This window comes from Chrysemys picta, chromosome 6 (genome assembly GCF_011386835.1).
Source record: "Chrysemys picta bellii isolate R12L10 chromosome 6, ASM1138683v2, whole genome shotgun sequence".
NCBI lineage: Eukaryota > Metazoa > Chordata > Testudines > Emydidae > Chrysemys > Chrysemys picta.
Window position 1 is genome coordinate 127,071,035 of NC_088796.1, and position 25,501 is coordinate 127,096,535.

Here is a 25,501-nt window from a genome sequence, read left to right on the forward strand (position 1 = left end):
CTTACCTTATGTGATGATCATTAACTATGCCAGGATAGCCAACGTGGTACAATCCCTGTAGTGAGGATGCAATTAGACTGGTATCAAGGTGTCTCATACTGGTATAACTTATGGCTATATTGGTATAAGGCACCTTTATTCTGCTATAAATGAGTCCACATTAGGGGTTATACCAGTATAACTATTTTGGTAAAAATCACCCCCTAACTTGAATAGTTGTCCCAGTACAAAAACTGTGTAGACCAGGTCGTAATGTTTGTAAAGCGCTTTGACATCATCCGATAAAATGTGCTAAATAAGCACATATGATTATCACTGTGGAAGCTGGCTGCTCACGATGGAGATAGCCAAGAGGAAAAGATAGAAACCAAGTGTGCTCTTCAGATGGTCTGATGTGGGCTACATGCCGCTCTCCTGGTGGTTGGGAGTTAAGCAGAACATACTGTACTGATACATTACTGGCCTTTGGCCTTTGCAAGCCATTTTTAAAGGAAATTAGCCAATGAAGCTACTGAACCATTGAAAACTATTGCTGAAGAGTCTGGATGAGTCAGGGAGGGTTCAAAAGACTGAAAATAAAAAGCAACTGTGATGGCAATTAATGTGTCGCTACAAACCAGACACACTGGGTGATAATTGACGAGGATGATTTCTCCGTCCCCCCACAAATGATACTAAACTGGAAAATGTTGGGGGCAGGGCTGTGGGTCTGAGTTGAGCAGCTCCAGGTGAGCTGAGGGGACATGTTCAGTGTTCATCACAGTGCCCACCACTTCAGTTGAACAAACCGGCAGTCAGGAAGGAGGCGCTGGGAGGGGGAGAGGGGGGGAGTTGGCTTCCAGTGGGTGATGAGCACCCACCAATTTTTTTCCGTGGGTGCTCCAGCCTTGAAGCATCCACAGAGTCGGTACCTATGGTGCCAGGAGCTGTACAGACACAGCACAAAAAGTCCCTGCCCCAAAGAGCTTCCACTCCAAGTCATGGGGTTACTGCACGGCCTCCCTACAGAGCAGAGTTAAGGTTGTTTGGGTCACTTAACTGAGCATTTCTTACCTTAATGTGTTGGGATTTCTTAACTCTGAATTTCCTGGGTTTCTAATACTTGGTTTTAGGATAAATATGCCAGCTTGTGGTGGTTTTTTTTTTTTTTTTAACCAAAAATTGCTGGATGACATGTACTCTCCACCTTAACATCTTAACCATAGATTTTTTTGTTTATTAATTCTATAGAGGCTTGGCTTAGCATGGGATTTTTCTGTCTTGCTCTGAGTCAGGACAAGAGGGACAGTGAAATGGGAATAAGATATCACAGTAATAATACCGACATGGAGGTTGTTTCATGAGTTTAAATGTCCTAGTGTTGTGTCCCGTGAGTTGTGGACGCATTCACCTGGAGAAAGGTGTGGTCAGTTCAGCAGCTGTGCCAGTAGGAGATGCTTTCAGGTGTTTGTGTGTGTACAGACAATGAAACTTATAGTTACAGTTGCCTGATCCTTTCCATTATGAGACTCTGTTTGCAGTTGCTTAGAACACATGGGCAACCTTTTAATTCTGGTATTTACTTCTGAGTGATTGACTTTGCAGGCTTCATGTCCTTTTAATGTCGCTTGTTTAGATGTATTTAGCGAGAGAAAGGTTTACTGATAGAGAAAATAAATTATGTCATTTCTTTTCTCCATCAGTTATGTTGTAAGCTTAAAGCTTGTAAAGCACTGTAAGATACTGGGACAAAAGATACTGTATGAATGCAAGACCAGGGCTTTGGAGGTGTACTCCGGCTCTGCTCCAGCTCCAGGCAAAAACCTGCAGCTCCACGCTCCAGCTCCAGGCTCCGCTCCAAAGCCCTGTGCAAGTCAGTAGTATTATTATTACAATTATTAACATGAGGTGTACTTAGGGCTAGTCTACACTTACTGTGGATCGATGCTGCCAGGGATCGATTTGCCGGGTCTAGTGAAGACCTGCTAAATTGACTGCAGATCGCTCTCCCGTCGACTCCGGTACTCCACCAGAATGAGAAGCATATGGTAAGTCGAGTTTCTCCTGTCGACCCAGCATGGTGTAGACACCTCAATAAGTCGACCTCAGCTATACATGTAGCTGGAGTTGCGTAACTTAGATTGACTTAACCCCGTAGTGTAGACCTGCTCCTAGAATTGACTTCAGGACACTTACCAGTACTTTGGCATAGTCTATTTTGTATTGTGGACAGACCCTTAAGGGGTGTCTGTCTGTCTGTCTCTCTCTCTCTCTCTCTCTCTTTAATAAATCTGATTCTAACCCTGAAAAACAAATTGGATAAGGGAAAGTGTTGCTTTTCTCTTGGCTCTTCTCTTTGTTGTCAGGGTGGCAGCGGGGTGTATGCCATCTGGTGCGATATCCCACATGGTACATCAGGTGCAGCATAAGGCCAGGGAATGGTTTGGAAGGGGATGGTTAATAGCACGCTTATCCTCAGACCCCCTGCAGAGTTCCGGTAGCTCTCTAAATGAAACTCCTACACAGACTCCTGCTGTCTCCATGCCTTGAGTGGTTTTTGCAGGGTTACTTGCTGTCGCTGGAAAGTTCAGGTTCCAGGCTTTGAGAAGGGCCCTCCCAGCCTTTCGCTTCAATGGGAGTTGAGATGCAGCCACAGCACATCTAAGAAGTGTGTTGCATCTAAGCGAGGAGCCCTGCTTTCTTCTCAGCACTCAGTTTGAACCATTACCATGACAAAGGAGGATTATTGACTTTCATTGCCACGATGCCTTTGATTCGAGGCTCGCTTTGATTTGGGGCGGCTGTGCTCACTTGCACAGAGGGACCAGTCCCCTTCAGGTGAAGAGGGAGAAGAGAAATGAGCTCTTAAAGAGGAGGAGAGAAAGGAGCGCGGGACTCAATTGAGTGGGTGATGGCAACCAATGCCGTGAGTTGCTGAGAAGGGACACCAAAGCAGCCGCAATGCCTTAAGACAGTTAAAAGCAAATTGTCTGGCTGAGCGGGCCTGTAGCAAGGAAGATGCTCCCCCAAACTATAATTCAAGGGGTTGAATGGCCCTCAAAACTGAGAGCTGAGAAAAACCCCCAGAAGATGAGGCAAATGATCGAACAGATGTGAGTGCTTTTGTTGCGAAGACTTGGAGGCTAGCGGGATGGCGATAGGCTAATTTGAGTCGCATAATGCCAGGTTCCTTTCATATGCAGAGCAGCGCTTTGATCTGGGCTGGATGAAAGTGCTGAAAAGTGGAGAGGATGGCAGGGGGTCTTTTGTCTTTGACAAAAAAGGCATCTGCCGGGCTCTAACCCCCTCTTCCCCACCCCTTTAGCCTAGCAGGCTGTTCCAACAATGCCCGCAAAGGGGACAAGTGTCTCCTGACAGCTGAAGAAATCTCAGGGAGGAGAAAGAGACTTGCAGCAATATATATACCAGAGAGCTTAATCGATTTTTTCCACAGTACAAAAAGAGGGGGGACGGGGGGAGAGAAGAGAGAGAGAGATCTCAGTGGAAATGAGAGGTGGGAGGGGGGAAAAACCTTCTAATAAACTTGTTACTTTTGTTCTCGGAATACATCTTTTCAGGAGATGCTTTGATGCTGGTGTGAATGCGGTGGAAAGCGGTGTTTGCGGGGGGTGGGGGGGAAAGGAATATTTCTGAAAGAAGGATAAACTTGGAGTGATTTCCTGTGGATCTCAATGCAAGGAAGATTTCTGAGTTAATATAATACAGTGTGACGCAAGAGACACTCGGAGAACAGAACTTTACCTTATGTACCATTGGTTTGCAAAATCAAGCTTAACACAAACAGCTGGCTTAATTTAAACACTCCCCAGCCATGCAGAATTAATTGTAAGGGTCTCTTGCAACTTACTGTTGCAAATTTCTGTCGGGCTTTTCCCTCTTTGCTATTCTCGTCTCCCTTTTCTAACAGTGTACAGTAGCTCAGTTTCCTGCTTGCTGCAGGGGGATTTTCACTTGGTGCCAACATCCAATTCAAAGGCTCTAGATCAACTGGGTGCCCGATTCCAGTTGCTTACTTGTCTGACCCCTGTGTAACTCAGCAGAACTATTCCTGCTTTAGTATACCTGGTAAGTGAGATGGGACTAATTACTGTGGGCTTCCCAGATCAGCACTTTGTCATAGGACTAACATGTTCTCTTAGGGCATGGCTACACTTGCAGATGTAGAGCGCTGTGAGTTAAACCAGCCCTTGGACAGCGCAGTAGGGAAAGCGCTGCCGTGTGTCCACACTGTCAGCTGCAAGCGCACTGGCGTGGCCACATTTCTGGCACTTGCAGCGGCATTGGGAGTGGTGCATTATGGGCAGCTATCCCACAGAGCACCTCTTCCCATTCTGGCGCTGTGGCTTGTGGGAAGGGGGCAGAAGGTGTGGAGCTGGGTCCTGTCCCAACGCCCCATGATGCATCGGTTCACATCCCAGCAATCGCTGTGCTTCCGTCCACATTTGGCACCATCTTTTAACGTTTCACGCTTGTGCGCTCTGTCTTCCCTTTCGGTCTGCGGGAATAGATCCCGAAGTGCTGAGGAATATGCTGATGGCTCTCGCCAGCACGTCACATTTGGCAGTCGAGTTACTCCTTAAGCTATAAACTGACAATGAGGAGTCCGACGATGATATCGACTTGCGTAACACATATGACATGAGATTGCTTGTGGCATTCACGGACATGCTCACCACTGTGGAACGCCTCTTTTGGGCTCGGGAAACAAGCACCGAGTGGTGGGATCACATCGTCATGCGAGTCTGGGATGATGAGCAGTGGCTGCAGAACTTTCGGATGAGGAAAGCCACTTTCATGGGACTGTGTGCTGAGCTCACCCCCACCCTGCGGCGCAAGGACACAAGATTGAGAGCTGCCCTGCCGGTGGAGAAGCGGGTGGCTATTGCAGTCTGGAAGCTGGCAACTCCAGACAGCTACCGATCAGTTGCTAACCAGTTTGGAGTGGGAAAGTCGACCGTTGGAATCATGTTGATGCAAATTTGCAGGGCCATTAATCGCATCCTACTCAGAAGATCCATGACTCTGGGTAACGTGCATGACATTGTGGCTGGCTTTGCACAAATAGGTTTCCCTAACTGCAGAGGGGTGATAAATGGGACGCATATTCCAATTCTGGCACCAGGCCACCTATCCTCCGAGTACATAAATCAGAAGGGGTATTTCTGTATGGTTCTCCAGGCGCTTGTGGATCACCGTGGGCATTTCATTGACATTAACGCAGGCTGGCCCGGAAAGGTGCATGACGCACGCATCTTTCGGAAAACTGACCTGTTCAGGAAGCTGCAAGCAGGAACTTTTTTCCCAGACCAGAAGATCACCGTAGGGGAAGTCGAAGTGACCATTGTGATCCTTAGAGACTTACCCTTTCATGCCATGGCTCATGAAACCATACACAGGGAGCCTTGACAGCAGCAAGGAGCAGTTCAACAGGCTGAGTTGGTGCAGAATGACAGTTGAGTGTGCTTTTGGGCATTTAAAGGGCCGCTGGCGCTGTCTGTATGGGAAGCTGTACCTGGCCGATGACAACATCCCCGTGGTTATATCCACGTGCTGTACCCTCCATGACATTTGTGTAGGGAAGGGTGAAAGATTCACTCAGGCATAGAACTCGAAGGTTCAACACCTGAAGGCTGAATTTGAACAGCCGGAGAGCAGGGCTATTTGAGGGGCCCAGCGCGGGGCAGCAAGGATTAGGGATGCCTTGAGGGAGCAATTTGAGGCTGAAAGCCACCAGTAATGTTTGGTGCCCTGCACGGGAGTGAAGTGCAGTGGTTCCAATGTTAGTAGGAATCTCTGCTTGCTACACTGACTTGCAGTGCCTGTTGCTTTCCTGGGCTAAGGTATCTTTTACTTAGTGCAATGATAAAGAATGTTTTCAAAGCCAAAAAATCCATTTATTTAAAAGAAAATTTTCATTTATTGAAAAGAAACATGACTGCTTGGGAAACAGAAAGGGCAAGGGGGCGGGGTGGGGAATGGTTCAATCACAGATGTGTGTATGTCCTGTTATCATACTCAGCCTTCCTGTCTGGAGTGCCATGCAATGAGTGCTGCATTTCAGGCTGGCTAAAATACATGGTGATGGGGGTTGAGTGCAGAGGGTAAGGGTTATAGTTTTCGGGGCTGGGTGGTGAAGCTACAGGTGTTGGAGGCAGCTGGTGGCGATAAGAACCCGGATGTTGGGGAAAGTGGGTTGGAGGTGACATGGGGGCACAAGGGAAAGAGTTTTGGGACAAGGGCTGCAGGGGGGTCGGGCGCAGTAGTGCTCCACCTGCATGGCTACAAGTGCCTGGATCGAGTCCGCTTGGCGCTCCATGATGCTAATCAGCCGCTCAGTGCTTTGCTGCCGGAGCTCCGCATTCTGCTGGCGGATCCTCCTTTCACGCTCCCGCCACTCTGCACTTTTAGATTCTCGTTAAGTGACTGCTGCATTACTTCATGCAGCAGGTCCTCTTTGCTTCTACGTGGCCTCTTCCTAATTCTTTGCAGCCTCTCAGCCGTTGATAACAAGGACGGCTGAGATTTCAAGGTTGCATCTGTAAAGGCAAAATGCAACACTTAACAGAGGCAGCATTGTTCCCACCAGACAGAGCAATGATTTGCCCATACTTAAAGACAAGCACAGTCTACACAATAGCAGAAATTGCCCGTCCCAAAGCGAGCACACATAACCCACAGGAGCCCCAAAATGTCGAGTAAGCACAGGGGCAAGGAGGACTGATTGTTTCATGGCCGTACTGTCCTCCGGGTTTCTGTGCCTTGGGGAGAGCCAGCAGCTGCAGGGGGCCTCAATACTGAACACTGTCCCCACATTTTCCACAGGAGTTGGTCCTGGAAGATATCTCGCTTCTGAGGGTGACCTGGGAAGTAAGGGAGGGTCTTCTACTACAATGCGGCTTCCGCCCTGGCCCACATACAGCTTGCCTGCGTGCAGCAATGGTCCCCCCGCCCCTCACAGCACAGTGGCGTGGACATGTTAGCCTGACTGGGACAAGGAGCACAGTGGCTCTCCCAAGGAACCTGCGCAAGCGCATTGCCCAAGTTCTGGCTGAGACCTTTGAAGAGATTGCTGAGGCCGATTACCGCGATGTGAGAGCACATCAACGCCCTATTCCGCATCTAGGCATGCATGCAGCTCTAACCCTGCTCGCCCCAAGAGCCCGCACCGAATAACTTCCTTCCCAAAATAAAAACCGCTTACTGGGCACCTCCCTCTGGTGTTTATCCTTCCCCAAGCACCAGCCACTGGCTACCTTCCTCCTGGCTTGAGAACAGCTCCTGGCTGCATGCATCTAGAGATGCAGGGATGTCTTCCTCCTCCTCAGCACCCTCACTCCCGCTTTCCTCCTCCTCCTCCTCCTGCCTTGTTGAACTGGGCTCTGAAGTGTCCATGGTGGTACTCGGAGTGGAGGTGGGGTCGCCCCCCAGTATCGCGTCCAGCTCTTTATAGAAACAGCAGGTCGTGGGGGCAGCACTGGAGCGGCTATTTGCCTCCTGTGCTTTATGGTAGGCATTCTGCAGCTCCTTCACTTTAACCCTGCACTGCAGTGTGCTCGATCATGGCCCCTTTCCATCATGTCCCTTGATACCTGCCTGAAGGTATCATAATTCCTATGGCTGGAGCGCAGCTGGGACTGGACAGCTTCCTCCCCCAAACACTGAGGTCCAGCACCTTGCTATTATTCCATACTGGGGATTGCCTGGCACGTGGAGGCATGGTCACCTGGACAGATTCGCTGAGAGCACTCCATGCCTGGCTGAGCAAACAGGAAGGGGAATTTCAAAATTCCGAGAGAATTTAAAGGGTGGGTCTGACGGTTGGTCACCTGAGGGCAGGGCAGTAGAGTTCAAAGTGATGACCAGAGTGGCTAGAACAGGCATTGTGGGACACTTCTGGAGGTCGATCAGAGCGCATTAACAGACCAGGGCATCCACACTAGCACTGCGGCGCGCCAGCCAGGGTGCACCAAGTGTTATACCTCTCATGGAGGTGGATTATCAGGAGCGCTGTAGCCGCAGAGTCCGGGAGCTCTATGTGCCTTGCCAGTGTGGACGTGTCGTGAGTTAGAGCACACGGGGCTGATTTCATGCGCTCTAACTCGCAAGTGTAGCCATGCCCTTCAGTAGTAACACTAGATAAGATTATCCACTCTGAACCAAGTCAGTCACACCGATTAAACACCTTGAGCACATGAGCTCAGGAATTCTCCTTGCTATGAAATCCCCAGGACTATCAATCATTGACTGTTTACTGAAGATAAACTTTTTAACAGAGGCACCGTTTGAAGCAGCATCTGGTATCGCAAACAGCTGAAATGACACCGTTCGCTAACATAATTGTGTGGGTTGAATTTTAGGTGCTGTTCCTAAATGCAGGAGTGCCTTTACAAAGGCACACATGCTACTACAAGATAATGAAACCCTAGCTTCCTTCGGCAATCCATGCTGTGCGCTACTGCATTGTAACCATATACGCTTCTTTGATAAACTTGCCACCTTCTACCTCCAACAAACGCCCTCACGCAGCTTTAACAGCCTGATGCTGTGAGTATTTTTAGCTCTAGCATCATCCGCCCTGCCCTGCATGGATCCTGGTGCCATGAATTACTGTACGAAATTGGGACTCTGTTGATTCCTACGCGTTTGGCATAGCTTGACTTTTCCACCTCCCAGTGCTGCGGCTCTTTCTCTGAGTGGTGTTACACGTCACCACCTCGCACGTCCCGTAGATTTGATGTTACCAATATTAATATTTCTTCTAATCCTCTTTACTTACTTTGTATTCTGATGAATTTGGTATTTTGGTACATTTGTTTTATTTGGGGAAAAAAATGAATAAAAATGATAAAAACACCCAATATTAATATCTATATCTTTAGTTCATTTTGAAAAGAACCAGTAGCTCTAGATGCTTTTTTGCAGTACCTGAAATAAACAACAAGCAAGAATAAATTCCACAAAGCACATGGCACAAAGCCACCCAGGCTGGAATAATTCTCTCCATATCTAGCCAGGTACATCCTTCAACCCGTCTTCTGCTCCAAAGGCAGAGAGGATGAGCTTTGCAGAATATCCTGGAGGCTAGCAAATCTAGCCCCTCTCACCGCAAGGGGACCAGTTCCAGAGTTGATTTGTCCTCGTGGGAGAAGGCCTCACCCCTTTAAACCAGGGGCCTGTCAGCTTGAGTACCTCTGCTAATAGCAGCTGCCCTGAAGCGGGAGGGAAGGGAAGGGAAGGGTGTTACAGGGGCGTCGTAGGTTCTGAGGATGCTGGCTTTTTGTCTTTAGCTGACTTGCTCTTATGTCAGCTCAAATCATTCCTATTGGGTACAACAGAGGCGTGTAAAGGGCTGAGTGTCTCTGAGGCAGAGGGATTTAGGGACTGGGATAAAGAGATCTTGTCCAGGGAACCGTAGGGAACAACCAAGCTTGGGAGCAAGGTAAGGCTGAAGATAACCTTTTCTTGGTTGTATTAACAATAAAGGCAAACCTCCAGACGAGAGGAATGTCTTATCTGACCCAGTGTGTATGCACTGTGTTCAGAGCAGTTAGCACCGTCCTGCTGAGATAGAGCGTCTGTCCGGTGCCAAATCCATTTAGGGCTTCTAGAGCCCCAAACCACCAACTGAAACTCAATCAGGCAGCCAATGCAGACTGTAGGCACTGTCGTTACATGCTCTCTACAGCCCTAATTCAGGAAAACATCCGTATTAAGGACAACTCCTAAGCACATGTTTCTGTCCCATCAAAGTCAGTGAACAGGGTTGGGCTCAAGCCATATTCTTCAGTGCTTTCCCAAATTGGGATTTAAGTGAAGCCCTGCTTGGTGCAGAATACTACTTCTCACTCCTGCTTCTGAATGGCTCCAAGCAGAAGCCTGAAGCAGAGAGAGTGTGGTCTAGTCTTGAGGTGGTAAAGGATGGTAACTGCAGCGAGGTCTGCACCCAAAAGACCCAGTAGTCCTCTTCTCACCAGGTGCTCTTGGCCTCAACTGCTGTTTGAGCAGCCCAGGATCTAGAAAGACACCACCCTCCCAAGTTGCATACCTGGGTAACAAACGGTCCCTCAGTCTGCAGTGCTGGCCCTTCTGCTTGCTGCCTACCGCTCTATCTCCATGGGTTGCACTTCAGTGTGCTAGCCCTTACCCTGACCCTGATCTCCTTCAGATACTGAGTCACTCGTCCTATTGCACCCCCCAGGGATGTGTAGAGATGCCACAGTGTGCATCTCCTCTCCTAAGCCCAACAGCCTCCTGTATTTGGGTGAGCAGGAGGGGAGGCAGGATAGATCCACCCCCCACAAGGCCGGGGACCTGTCGTTTCTGATCTGTAAATAGCTATGGCTCTGCAGGAAGGGTGGGGGGTGAAGTATGTGGATTACCACGCTGGGAGTGGGCATAGAGTTGAAGGTTCTTGTTCATATTGATCTTCACAACAAGTGAGTTAAGCGCTTATAAGGAACTTTGTCTTTTCCTCCTTCCTCCCTCCCTCAGGTGATCTTTGCTTTGAATCAGACTCTCTTGCAGCAGGAGAGCCTCCGAGCAGGCAGTCTCCAGACCCCCTATACGACAGAGGACCTTATCGAGCATTACAACTGTGGGGACCTCAACTCCATCATCTTCAGCCATGACACTTCTCAAGTGAGTCTTGCCGCTGCACCCCCTCGTATTTCCCACCTGTCCCCGACGGCCAGAGAATTCCCTGATTCTGCTAGTGTCCTTCAACGGACAGCGCTGCCTCCACTCCAAAAAGGTCCGAGTATTGTTACCAATAAGTGGAACCACTTATTGTTCTGTTTGGTGTCATAGAAACGTGAAGGGGAGGAAATGGGGGGAATGTTTCAAATGATTGTGCCTGCCTTCTTGTCAGGCTGTCCCTGATTTGGATTTGGGGAGGGTTCCGTTCCTCTTAGTTTGAACCTTTCTTTTCTTGCAACATGAGAGACTTAAATGCTTTGCTCAGGCGTCCAGCCAATCCAAGCATACAAACTAGTGTTAGTGTGACCGGGTACAGCAGCAACACCTGGGCTCCCGGCATGCAAGGGGTTAACGCTGGCTTCCCTAGCATAGGTGTGCTGAGGAGGGGCTGTACACTTAACAGGGTTTGCCAGGCTGGATATATAGGAATATCGGTCCGCCCCCCCGTCGCCCCCGGTGGAGGTGCAATTTATAGTGGCAAAAGCACGCAGTAGAGCATAAACCATTTCCCCAAACAGAATTTGCTGTACTGGCAAATAGACATTGTTGCTGGTATAACTGCACGTATTGTAGGGATTTAGCTGTGTTGGTCAGGGGTGTGATTTCTTTCACCCTCCTAACTGACACAACAATGCCGGCAAAACCTCCTGGTGTAGACCAGGCTTAAGAGGGTACGTCTACACTGCAGCTGGGAGTGACCCTCCCAGCCCAGGGAGACAGACCCGGGCAAGCTAGTCTGCTTCAGATAGCCGTGTGGATAGTGTGGTTCTGGCGGAGACTTGGTCTAGCCGCCCGAGCTCAGACCCAGGGGCTCGGGTGAGCGCGACAGCCCGAGCTCTCGCCCAAGCTGCAATGTCCACACTGCTAATTTTAGCATGCTAACTTGTCACTTGGGTGGTTTGTTTTATGCTGCAAAGCTTTGCCTCGGTTGAACACCCCTTTGCTGCTCCACTGCCATGTATTCTGCTGAGTTCTCCCTCCCCCAGGTTGCAATTATTTAGCTGTTAACACTTTGCCCCCTTCAGCCTAGAACCACAGGGTCTGCTTGCCCTCTCAGTGGGGCGGTGGAACCAGTGCAGTGGAGAGGAGAATCCGGCCATAATCTTTCCTGGTGGTGAGTTCAGAATTATCACCCCCATCCTACAGATGGGGAGAATGAGGCAGCAAGAGATTCGTGGCCTGCGTTTCAAAGGTGCCGAGCAACTTCCGACGCCCCTGGATTTGATTTGCACTTGTGGGCTCTCAGCGCCTGGGAGAATCAGGCCCTGTGGCACTTGCCCAAGATGACACAGCAGGTCATTGGCAGAGGACCAGATTCTGCGTGTGAGAACACTGCTGTAGATCCGGAGAAATGTCATTCGAATTACAGCTAGTTTACACTGGGCCAGATGCTGATCCTGGTTATGCCAGTCAGGAACAGGACAAAGATCCTCTCAGTCTGTCTGCTTCTCTAACCGCTAGCTCACACTGTCTTTCCTTAAACAGGCCCCTTCGCAAATGTAGGTAAAGATTGCTAACAGGCTGACTTGAGTGGCTGCTTTTCTCTCCAGCCAGGACCGGAACATGCTCTGTCCTGTACTCTGGCTTGTTGCCTGTAGACAGCGGAGTCTTCCCTGGCCTTTCCTTTGAGACAAACAGGATGTCTGACGGTTTAATTTTAGCACCAATGCTCCGAGAGGTCACTTTTTTTATTTTTTAAAGGCCCCTCTGGCATCAGGCTGTATAAGGGAAGAGTCAGTTTAGTCCCACTGGAGCGCAGGCACAGGGTTTTTGTGCGAATAGTGACACGTGTGTGTGAGCCTCACTTTGGCACCTATGTAGCGCTGGACAAATCACAAGCATTTTAATGCCTGTGTTTCCCCCATCTTGGCAGTGGGGAGGGCAGTGACCTCCTCACAGTGGTGGCTCATGGATTGGCTACTTCATGTTTGTCAAGCCCTTTTTGCTCCTTGGATTGTTTGCACTTCTCTGCAGTTTTTATATATATATATATTCCTATTGCTGTTGTGTTCGTATCGGAGCCCTGTCTCGGGACGGGGCATGCTTTGCATTTAACCCTGCCCTTTCGTAGCCTAGTTATTTGGGGGAGCCTTGCAGCAGCACAGAGGTGTCTAAGAGGAAGCGTTGTAAGCGTAAGGGGGGGAGGGATTACGTAGGAGGGCAGAAGGGTGTACCTGGCCTGATTTGTGTACAGTTTGTGTATTGGTGTAACTGTTAGTTAATCTGTAATCTGTTAGTTAATAATTATCCCAGTGCAATCCTGCATGCAACTAGAATGGGTGTATAAAAGTGTTTGATAGCAGTATAGCCGTTCCACTTCCCATATGGGAAGAGCTATATTGGTATAATATGTATGTGTGTACGTACCTGCCTCCACCTTCCGGGGATTGAGTTAATGCTGTACGGCTTTGTAGTGCAGACAAGACCTACGTAGGAGAACTGGGATGAAACAAAGAAAGATTGGGTTAGAGTGAATATCAGGAAAAATGTATGAAGCCACGCAGAGTCCGTTGTGGGAACAGTCTCCCAAGCAGCGCGATGGAAGCCCCAGTGCTCCGATACTATAAACAACAAGAAAATGCCCTGTAGGGAATCATTTGGCCTTGTCAGGGTGGTGGCTAGATAACCTCAGACATTAGACCTCTGATTACATCTAAGTGTGAGGTTCTGCCTACCAGAGCTGAGTGAGAGCTCGGTGGTGGGAGGGGTGCCCTGCTGATCTGACACTTCCCTCTGTGGCGGAGCACGTTCAGTGGGGGGCGCTGCGGGACTGGAGCGACTGTCACGTTCAGTCCATTGTGCCAGTCTCCTGGCACTGAGCGTTGTGTGCGTATCACTGTCTCTTTGTTGTTGTGCATGCCTCACCATCGCCCCAGGTGCATTTGCAGCTGAGTGAATTGTTGGCAATGATCATAAATAACACCTAGTTCTTATGTAGCATTTTTCCTCCACAGATCTCAGAGTGCTTTACAAAGGAGGTGAGCATCATTATCCCCATCTCACAGATGACCATACAGATTAGACACGATTATTTTATAAGATTACTACAGACGATTAACCTTGCTTCCTGTCCCAAGGCGAGAACTGCCCTGTTGATACTATGCCACATGTCTGAGGGACAAGTTGCCCTTCACCTACATCAGAGTCCTTTTTCTCCACCACATAAAGCTTGCCATCAGAGACGGATTCTATGTGAGCTAGGTCAAAGAGTGACCTCCCTGCGGCCCCAATAGTCTAAATCTGTTAAAACAGCAATTCCCAACGAGTTGGACATGATCTGGGAAGTGCTCACACCCCATTGGCGGAGAAATGACAAACAAAAAACAAATCCTGCCAAATTCTGTGGGACCAAGTGGGAGCCAACGATGGGGAGGAAAGAGCAAGACATTGTCTTCCTCCTGGAACTCCTCACTCTTACAGCACTTACCCCCTTGAATCTCTGAGATTTTGTTTTTTAATCTCCTTCCTCTGAAGCATCAGGGATGGCCTCAGCCGGAGATGGGACTTGGATGGGGCGGGCCAGGGCTCTGAGGTGGCATTCTCTCTCTCAAGTGCTTGACTGGCTGGTTCTTGCTCGCATGCTCAGGGTCAAACTGATCACCATATATGGGGTGGGGTCAGGAAGGAATTTCCCCCCAGGTCAGGGGTTTTTCAACGTCCTCTGCAGCGTGCAGGTGCGTTATCTGGGTATGTCTCGTTTCATCATTTCTCTGCCATTGCAGGGGCACTGGTGCACCTTGGTCCCAAAGGATGGCAAAGGATTGGGGGTGGGTTGCAGCAGGCAACCACAGATGGATTTGGGGCTAGTGTGAGGGGACTGGGGACCACCTTGTAAATGATGCACATGGAGCTGGTTGAAAAATGGGAACATTTTTAATGAAAAAATTGTCCCTTTTTTGGAAAAATCTTGAATTTTTTTGACCGACTCTAGTTGCTTGGTTATTATTCTCCCCCAGCCAGAGCGACTTGCAGGACAGCAGGCAAATGGCTCATGTGACACTGTCCCTATGATCTTAATCTTGTAACACTTCGGGGGGCGGGAAGGGGGGTTTAAGGAAAAGCTATGAAGCTAAAGATAGCCAGTGACAAATACAGATTTCCTCTAGCCGCACAAGCAGGATTCAAGAGCTACCATCTGACAAACCCAGAAAGTCTGTTTTCTTTGTATCAAGCTAAAACAAATTCAGTTGCACAGGTTGTAAAATCACATACTTGGAGAAATGGAGCATTATTAAAAAGCCACTGAGAGTGGTTTTTGTCCTGCTATACGTGCTTTTTGTGGGGGACAAGGGGGAATGCCAGGCTCCTCAATGCCTCACCTTGACAATCTTCGTCTCCTTGGAATACACCCGTGAAATAAAGTCATTTCCCACAAAGATTTTTCTTTCTTGCCTAGGTCCCAAATTTCATTAACGCCACCCTGCCACCCAACGAGCGCATTACCGCCCAAGAGATAGACAGCTATTTCCGCCAGGAGCTCATCTACAAGCGCAATGAGAGGATGGGGAAGAGGGTGAAGGACCTGCTGGAGGAGTACCCCGACAAGAGTTTCTTCTTTGCATTTGGAGCCGGTACGTGCTAGACGAGCTCTTGAATTTGATTACTTTCTTCCTGCATTTTTACCAACTCTGCTTTCAAGCCCCAGACCCAGTTCTGAATCCCCAGGCATAACTCACTGCAGGATCAGCCCCTTCAAGGCATAACAAACCCTCTTACCTTAGTTGGTTCTTTAGACAGAGACAATTATTCAGATTAAAGATAAATGTGAACTCTTTGAAGCTTGCCCTGTAGGTAGGCAGGGTTGTTGAAGGTGCATACTTGGTTTACTGTCTCATACTAGCTTAAGTCTGAAAAGTTAGTTGGTTGATGGGTATCTAGTTCAATCAGTAGTGCCAAGACACTTCCAATGAGATTGGGGCCCCATTGTGCTGTGCTTTGCATTTGTACTTTCTAGTTATTTTCCTAAGGAACAGTTGATTCTCATTGGTTGTAACCATTAAAAACATGTTGATTTACAACTAAATAGAACCCTGACACTAAATCTGATACTTCTTTTTGCTAACCAGGAGGATACAGTATATCTAGACACATTTATTTTTATTGTCTTAGAAAATGGTGAATTTTCTTATTTACTAGATGATTGATTTTCTACTCATGATTTGTGTCAAGCTGCATTGGGATTGAAATTGGTATTCAACTAAAAATGCCCCAAAACCAGCATTTGCAATTTTTAAAATTACTTGAATTAAACTACATTAACGATGCTGGATACTAGTTTCTATGTAAGTTTACCAAAACACATTTTGCATTTAAAATTAACTGATTTATTGCAACAAAGTATTCTCTGTAGGTAATGTGTTGAACTAACTGTGCTCACCACATCCTTCAAGATTTTAGAACTACTAGACCATACTTTCACACCTAGTTTTTATTCATAAACTGGAAGAGGAAAACAAGCCTTCCTGCTTTTTCTTAACTTTGAATGAACTAGTCCTTGAACTGAACTAGTTGAATAAACTGAAATATTCTCTCTGCATTTGCAGAGGAGGCTACTGCTGTCAAAAACTGGTTTAGCACTTCAACCAACTCTGGTTCCAGTTGCTGAGCCAGTGACTTCCACCAGGACAGTGGTTGGACTTTCTTTAACACTTGGCAGCAAACATATAGTGCAATATTATTTTTGCATTTAATGTAAATGATGTTATTAGATTATAGAGGTGTAGGCCTTAACATAGGTTGTCAATTTCAAATTTAATTTTAAATGTTTATTTTTAATAATCAACCTGTATTTAAATTAAATACAAATCTGATCTAAATAAAAAAAAAAAACCTTCCTTTTCATACACCCTGGTCCTTGTGCTGAAGAGCTGACAATCTAAATAGACAAGACAGGCAGAGGGGAGTGCAGCGGGGACAGAAGCACAGAAAGGGGAAATGACTTGGACCAGCCAAGAATAGAGCCCAGGTCTCCTGATTCCCAGTCTAGTGCCCTACCGACTGCCGCCCAATGAAATTTGTCTCTAAACCTTAATGGCCACTGAAAAGGGAAATGCAGCTAAAACCACACTCAAGGAGAGCAGCATCCTGTCAAGCATGAGATGCACATGACACATTCATCTGATCAGTGGATGTTGCTTCAGTGAGGGTGGAAGGTCTAGATAAGGAAAGGGAAATATTTATCTAAATGCAATAACAGCATTTGCAGTAAGGAGAAATCCCTACACATGCACCAGGTAGCTCTGGTTACAGGCTATCTGCTTAGCATAACAAGGATCTCTCACACTGAGTAGGGTGGTAATGAAAGGTAGCTGATAGTATCTGTTCAAGCATGCATAACGATTGTATACATACCATCCTTCTGCACTAATACACTGCTGTATACAGCTCTCCACCCCGGAGAAAAGTGAATCAGACACAGGTTACTTGGGTTTGGGCATTCGGGGGGGTGACCAAGTTCAGACTTTGATAAATCAGCTGCCAACACCACTGGCTGAACTGTGGTGTCAAAGCAGCTTGTGAATCCCTGATGGGTTCATATTGAGCATGACAGACCATAGATAGGAAACAAATGCCAGCCACAGAAGAAGAGCTAGTCCCTGCCATGTAATGCTCCAGGGATTGGGTCATAACTGAACACTGAATGGCCGACTTCAAATACAAACACGGTCACATGGACGCAACGGTGAGCATGAAACTAGCCTGTCCTAGAAGCACTGTCCTGGAAGGAGTAATGACCTTCCAGCAGCAGCACACGCAATGAAATGGGCAGGTATAAACCAGAAATTTAAAGATACCTATTCCTGAGTTTTCTTCCCTATCTTCCATTGTTAGTTTATTTTTTCTCTCTCTCAAGATTTGTCTACACAGCAACTTACATATAGCACGCCAGGGTGTGACTCTACAGCAGGGGTGGGCAAACTACAGCCTGTGGGCCACATCTAGGGCTACCATATGTCCGGATTTCCCCGGACATGTCCGGCTTTTCGGTCTATAAATAGCCATCCGGGGGGGATTTTTAAAAATCTAAAAATGTCCGGGATTTCCCCCTGGTCAGCTATTTATAGATAGAAAAGCGGCGGCCAAGCGCCGCTGGGCACCCAAAGCCCCTTCCTGGCTCCCCCCATCCCCTGCAGCCTTACCATGCTGTCCGGCCCGCAGATGTCTTCCCCCTCCTCTCCTCCCCTGAACGCTCCGCCCCCTGCTCCTCCCCCTCCTCTGCTTCCCACGAATCAGATCTTCGCGGGAAGTCTGAAAAGAAGCAGGGGCAGGCGGGAGGGAGCAGCAGGTAAGCTGGGGCAGAGGCGCGAGGAGGAGAGCTCCGGGGAGGCGCGGCCTTGGCCGAGCGGCTCCCGGCTGCCCCAGCAGCGCCGGCCCGGCTCGGGCCCCAGCCTCGACCCGGCCCGGCTCGGGCCCCAGCACCCCCGGCCTGGCTCGGGCCCCAGCACCCCCGGCCCGGACCCGGCCCTGCTCGGGCCCCAGCGGCGCCGGCCCGGCTTGGGCCCCAGCACCCCCGGCCCAGACCTTGCCCGGCTCGGGCCCCAGCGGCGCCGGCCGAGCACCTCCAGCCTGGCCCCAAGCCCCGCAACCCCGGCTGGAGCGCAGCCTAATTCCTGGGCTCTTTAAAGCTGGCCCTGGTCAGGGGATAGGGAGGGGGGGTTGGATGGGTTGGGAGGTTGGGGGGGGGGCTGTCAGGGGGGCAAGGGTGTGGAGAGGGGTTGGGTCAGTCAGGGACAGGGAGCGGGGGGGTTAGATGGGTCTGGGGTCTGGGGGGGGGGCTGTCAGGGAGGCAGGGGTGTGGAGAGGGGTTGGGATAGTCAGGGAGCAGGGGGATTAGATGGGTCTGGAGTTCTGGGGGGTCTGTCAGGGGCAGGGGTGTGGAGAGGGGTCGAGGCAGGCAGGGAGCAGAGGGGGTTGGATGGGTCGGGAGTTCTGGGGGTCCTGTCGGGGGCGGGGAGCAGTTGGAGAGGGCATGGGAGTCCCCGGGGGTCTGTCTGGGGGCGGGGGTGTGAATATGGGGTGGGGGTGTGGATAAGGGTCGGGGCAGTCAGGGGACACGTAGGGTCATAGGGCGTTCTCAGGAGGGGGCAGTCAGGGGACAAGAAGCAGGACGGCTTAGATAAGCGGTGGGGTCCTAGGGGGCAGTTAGTGGCAGGGGTCCCAGGAGGGGGCAGTCAGGGGACAAGGAGCGGGGGGCGTTGGGGGTTCTGAGGGGGGCAACCAGGGGGTGGGAAGTGGGAGGGAGTGGATGGGGGTGGGGCAGGGGCGGGGCTAGAGCGGGGCTCCTCCCCCCCCCCAGTGTCCTCTTTTTTGCTTGTGGAAATATGGTAACCCTCGCCACACCGTCCTGCCTGGCCCCCAGCCCCTCTCCCGCTGTTCCCCCTCCCCCGCAGCCTCAGCTCGCCCCGCCCCCGGCGCAATGCTCTGGGCTGTGGGGCTGTGAGCTCCTGGGGCAGCGCCGCTGCAGAGCCCGGCCTGACCCGGTCTCTGTGCTGCGTGGTGGCGGTGGTGGTGGCAGCGTGGCTGTAGTGCCGCCAGCCACTGGCGCTCCAGGCAGCGCAGTAAGGGGCCAGGGAGCAGGGGGCGTTGGATAGAGGGCAGGGGATTTTGGGGTGGTGGTCAGGGGGCGGGGGTGTGGATGGGGGCGGTGGGGTCAGAGGGCAGGGAACAGGGGGTTGAATGGGGTCAGGAGTCCCGGGGGGCAGTCAGGAAGGAGGGGGGGTTGGATGGGGCAGCAGGTGGCAGTCAGGGGCAGGGGTTCTGGGGGCAGTCAGGGGACAGGGAGTGGGAGTGTGTGGATGGGGCAGGGGTCCCAGAGTGGCTGTCAGGGAACAGGGGGGGTTGGATGGGGCAGGAGTCCCAGGAGGGAGACAGATAGGAGGTGGGGGCTGGGTCACAACTCCCTCCCCTACCCGGCCCTCCATACAATTTAAAACCCGATGCGGCCCTCAGGCTAAAAAGTTTGCCTGCCCCTGATCTACAACATAAATGTGCATCAGGTTGTTTGAAACGGGAGTACAGCAAAGTGCACTACAGAACTTTTAGTGCGTGATAGCAGGGTCCACGCAACCAGTTAGTGTGTGGCAAGCTGGCGTGCTGTACATTCATTTCACACCCTGGCTTGTCATGCAGCAACTTATTATGTAGACCACCCCTGAATATATTTGCCACTGTCGTCTTCACAGATAATCTTCTCTGGCTTGCTCAGTTCTCTGTCTCTTCCCTCTTTGGCACCTGCCGTAGATTCTTAAAAACCATTCCAAGATATTCATCCTCTTCTTCCTTCCTTCCTTCCTTCACTTCACCGTTCCCCTTGCTCTCTCTTCTCAACTGCCACGCTCCCTCCTCCAGTCCGCCCCCTGCACTTTCTCTTCTCCCCCACCCATGCGGGAAGAGCTCTTGTACTTCTGCAAGGAAATGATGCAATGGGAAATATCCAGCCCTGTGCCTGTTGAGCTCCAGGTGACAACAGACGCTTTGCATGCAGGCTGCAGGAAGTACACTGCTGCCTCTTGCTCTCCATACACCCATCAAACCTTTCTCAGTGTTTCCAGCATACTTTCTATGTCCCACCTGCTGGAAGTCTCCAGGCCATTAGCATTGTTTCTTCTCTTCCCCAGGGACACACACACAGACCTGGTCTACACTACGGGGTTAGGTTGAATTTAGCTGCGTTAGGTTGATTTAAAAATGAATGCGTCCACACAACCAACCCCGTTCCGTCGACCTAAAGGGCTCTTAAAATCGACCTCTGTGCTCCTCCCTGGCGAGGGGAGTAGCGCTAAAATCGACTTTGCTGGGTCGAATTTGGGGTAGTGCGGATGCAAATCGACGGTATTGGCCTCCAGGAGCTATCCCAGGGTATGTCTGCACTACAAAATAGGTTGATTTTATAGAAGCCAATTTTTAGAAATTGATTTTATACAGTCGATTGCATATGTCCACACTAAGCGCATTAAGTCGGCAGAGTGCATCCTCACTACCGTGGCTAGCATCGACTTACGGAGCGGTGCACTGTGGGTAGCTATCCCACAGTTCCCGCAGTCTCTGCCGCCCATTGGAATTCTGGGTTAAGCTCCCAATGCCTGATGGGGCAAAAACATTGTCGCGGGTGGTTTTGGGTACATGTCGTCAGTCGCCCCTTCCTCCATGAAAGCAACGACAGACAATCCTTTCGCGACTTTTTCCTGGGTTACCCGTGCAGACACCATACCACGGCAAGCATGGAGCCCGCTCAGCTCACCGTCACACTGCTGTTGTGGGCAAGTCTACCGTGGGGGCTGCTGTGATCCAAGTAGCCAATGCAATCATTGACGTTCTGTTATCAAGGGTAGTGACTCTGGGAAATGTGCGGGCCTTTTTAGATTTTAGGGGCATCACATTCCTGTCCTTTGTCGCTGGTGAAGAAGTCTTGCAGCCATACATTCCAGTCCGGTCGGCGCTGTAACACCCCATAGCACTTCTGTGGTTGACACATGTAACAGCTCCAGGGCTCTTGCTCTTTTGCCTTGGCCGAGGTACCTTGCCCTACCCAGACCTCCAAGCATTCGACACAGAGGCACCTGCAGCAGCTGCATTGCTACACAGCAGCAGCTCCTGGCCTTCGCAGCAGACGGTGCAGTAGGACTGCTAACAGTCGTCCTCCACTGCTTCTGCTGCAACTCTGCTCTCTTGCTCCCCAGCGACAAGCTCAGGGGATCCGTACTGGTCCTCCTGGGTGCTGCTGGCAGCAGACGGTGCAGTAGGACTGGTAACCGTCCTCGTCTGACATGTAGCTTGGCCGGGAATTCTAGGAACGTCTTCCCTGCCCGGCTCCTAGCAACCTCCAGGACATGGTGTACGGCTCCATCACTTCCCCTGCAACTCTGCTCTCTTGCTCCCCAGCGACGAGCTCGGGGGATCCGTTCATGAAGCCTGGACAGTAGTAAGGAGCAGTTCAACTATAGGCTGAGCAAGTGCAGAATGGTGGTAGAATGTGCCTTTGGACATTTAAAAGCTCGCTGGCGCTGTTGGTCGGACAGCGCAACCAACATTCCCATTGTTATTGCTGCTTGCTGTGTGCTCCATAATATCTGAGAGAGTAAGGGGGAGACGTTTATGGCTGGGTGGGAGGTTGTTGCAAATCGCCTGGCATCCGATTTTGAGCAGCCAAACACCAGGGCGATTAGAAGAGCTCAGCAAGGTGCGCTGCACATCAGAGAGGCTTTGAAAACCAGTTTCATGCCTGCCCAGGCTTCGGTGTGACAGTTGTGTGTGTTTCTCCTTGATACAAAGCCACCCCCTTTGTTGATTTTAATTCCCTGTAAGCCAGCCACCCTCCCCACTTCGAAATAAAGTAACTATTGTTTTGAAACCATGCATTCTTTCTTTATTAATTAAAAAAAAAAATGAGATAACAGACAAGGTAGCCCAGGTGGGATGGGGGGGGAGGGAAGGACAAGGCCACATTGCTTATTGTAGCCACACTAAAAATTAAACCGTTTGAATGACAGCTTTCTGTTCCTTGGGCCATCCTCTGGAGTGGAGTGGCTGGGTTCCTGGAGCCTCCCTCTCTGCGTTCTTGGGCGTCTGGTGAGCGGATATGGAACATGGGGAGGAGGGCAGGCGGTTATACAGTGGATGCAGCAGGGGTCTGTGCTCTTGTTGGCTTTCCTGCAGCTCCACCAGACGCTTCATCATGTCCGTTTGCTCCCCCTTTAGCTTCAGCATCGCGTCCTGCCGCCGCTCTTCGCGCTTACTTAATGCTTTCCTGGACTCTGCCACTGAATGCCTCCATGCATTAAGCTGTACCCATGATTTCCGAGCTCATGCAGTCCTCCCGCACTGATAGGGCACAGCTTAATGCATGGAGGCACCCACAGTGCACCGCTCCGTAAGTCCATGCTAGCCACGGTAGTGAGGATGCACTCTGCCGACTCAATGCGCTTAGTGTGGACATACGCAATCGACTGTATAAAATCAATTTCTAAAAATCGACTTCTATAAAATTGACCTAATTTCATAATGTAGATAGAGACACACACGCACGCACGCACACACATTGTACAGGGGCCAATTTGGAAAGTATCCCATTGTCATGTCTTTTAGCGGTATTTATCTGGCCCCATCTGAGTACTCTGACTCTTTCAATGTATGTATTCTCACTGCACCCCAGCGAGGAAGGGCAGGGCTCTTACCCCCTGGGGAACTGCGGTACAGAGAGAGGATAAGTGACGTGCTCAAGAGCATGAAGGAAACCTCTGGCGGAGCAGGAAATTGAATGCAGGTTTCCCAAGTCACATGCTAGTGCCTTTAGCCATCTTTGTAGTTGGGTGCATGTCTTTGCTCTTCTCATTTATCAGTTCAATAACGCCCCTGTAGATCATGCAGAAAGCAGTACAGGCTCCAGATCATGGGTCCTGTAACTCTGGCTTGTAGTTTAAAATTCCCTAGGTCTGGCATTCAGCGTAGATTTTTATAATTGCCCTGCACTTTAGTTTAGTGCTTGGCTCATCCACAATGCCTTATGCAGTAAATGGTGTCTTCCTGGAGGTTTATTTGGATAACAGTAGGCTGGGGAAGAGGATCACTCTGTTGCAATTCAGCGTTTGCATTACTTGAGTATTTTCCTCCGTTCTTGTGCTGAAGTACCCAGAAATGCGCTTGGCACCTCATAGACCAAGGCAAGGCACAGTCCCTGCACGAAAGAGCATACGCAAGTCAGGGCCATAAACAGATACAGGAGTGGGAGCGCGGAAAGGGGAGATAAAGAACAGGATGATGAAAATGGGGCCAGATCCTCAGCTGCTAAGGATAAGTGTATTTACACCAGCAGAGAATCTGCCACCAGCAGCACATTTCTATTACAAAACAAAATAAGGGTCACCCGGGAGCCTGGGTGCATCCTCAAGTTGCCAGCTCGTGCCAAAGCTCACGCCATCATGTCTACACACCGACGTCACCCCTGCAGGTTAAGCTGGCCCGTGTTGTTATAATCACACTTTCACTTACAGTGTAGACATCTCCAAAGAGGCCAAAGTTAAGCTAAATTGGGTGCTAGTGAGGGATGTAGGGTAAGTGCTCATTTCCAGAGGTTTAAAACATTTGGTTTTTAGAAAGGTGTAGAATTTTGTAAGGAAAGCGTAACATTGTTTTTTGGTGTTAACTGCCCTCCGCTGAAAAACACTTTCATTTCCTACTCTCTTCTAACGAATCTTTAGTTCGGGCATGGATGGGGTGCTATTAACCTCGCCTCTTTTACCTATCTTTCCTTTGTATTTGTATTTTTATCAAAACGTCATCAAACCAGAAAAAATTGATAGACCGTGTGGCTTTCAGTGGATTCAAATGCGGTTTGATGCTTTATTAGTATGGAAGTTCGTGCAAAAAACTAGCATTTAGTGCGATGTTGCGGGTGAGACTAAAGCAGTCAGAAGAGAGGAAATGCAGAGTTAATAGGAAAAGCTTAGCTTTAGCTCTTCTCTCTGTATCATGCCGTAAAATATAATCTCACCTTGTATTATGAATATATTGTGATAGACCCAGACCAGTTGGGAACAGCAGAGTAGCAGAAGGGAGATATACTGGCCACTGGATAAGTAGTTTTCTGTTCCCTGAGTGACCAGAGTAGGGGCTGCTCCAGGCTAATAGTCCACCTGACTCCACTTAACCTGCTAAGAGTCAGGTGAGGCAGTTAAGCACCTGACTCTAATTAAGGCCCCTCTGATGCTATAAAAGGGCTCACTCCAGTAAAGCCAGGGGAGAGGAAGTGTGTGAGAGGAACTGGGAGCAAGAGGTGTGCAAGAAGCTGAGAGTGAGTAGGTGTGCTGCTGGAGGACTGAGGAGTACAAGCGTTATCAGACATCAGGAGGAAGGTCCAGTGGTGAGGACAAAGAAGGTGTTGGGAGGAGGCCATGGGGAAGTAGCACAGGGAGTTGTAGGTGTCGTGCAACTGTACCAGGAAGCACTCTAAACAGCTGCAGTCCACAGAACCCTGGGCTGGAACCCAGAGTAGAGGACGGGCCCGGGTTCCCCCCAAACCTCCCAACTCCTGATCAAACACAGGAGGAATTGACCTGGACTATAGCTTCTACCAGAGGGGAAGGTCTCTGGACTGTTTCCTGACCCACAGGATGAATCTGTGAAGCGAGCAAATCCGCCAGTAAGCGACCCACCAAGGTAGAGGAGGAACTTTGTTAGAATATGTTGACCTTTTAATTGCATAAGCCTTGACGGAGGGTAGGGGGTAAAGATGGACCCTGCACAGCTTCACTGATGTCCAATGGATTCTGCACAGGTCAACATTAGCCGATCTCCAGACAAAATCATGGCTGTAAACTCCAATTTCTTATGCTATGCCACACGTTCTGAGTTAAGGTATAGTAGAGTCCATGTTCAGACCTGACTTATTTTGTAGATTTCATTGAGAGTTTAGAGAAACAAACACTTGTCCTATATATTTTTGTGAGACATTTTTCACTCATCGTTCAGTTACAGAACCAGTTTTTTAACACAAACATAAATGTAAAAACAAAACAAAATAAAAAAACCCAAACCACCAAACAAACTAGTGGAGCAGATTTTGATGAAACGTTCCAGAAAGTCTTGCCTCTTGCCAAGACAGAACTTAGAAGGGGAAGCCTGTGTTTTGGGAGCTGTTAATGAGCTCCCCCCATCAGTCCATGCCATCCATACAGTTGAAAGATTTCACTGGGGGGCAGCTGATAAGAGTTAAAGGCTGACCTGTGTGAGTAAAAGGTGGAGAAGGTCCCAGCCTGCTCCCTTGTGCTCACAACAGTTGACCTCAGTGAGAGGTTTGGCCCACTGAATT

At 49.7% G+C, this 25,501-nt stretch overlaps 1 protein-coding gene across 2 annotated transcripts in view; it reads left to right on the forward strand.

Annotated features, from left to right (window-relative positions):
• The window catches only part of TRABD2A (TraB domain containing 2A), a 105,821-nt gene that overhangs the window by 52,480 nt on the left and 27,840 nt on the right, over positions 1–25,501 (forward strand). The window contains exons 3-4 of one of the 2 annotated variants that reach the window (XM_005278890.5): positions 10,492–10,638; positions 15,092–15,266. In XM_005278890.5, the coding sequence (XP_005278947.2) occupies positions 10,492–10,638; positions 15,092–15,266 (322 nt within the window). The remainder of the gene's footprint in view (positions 1–10,491; positions 10,639–15,091; positions 15,267–25,501) is intronic. The other variant, XM_008172662.4, reaches the window with a different exon arrangement.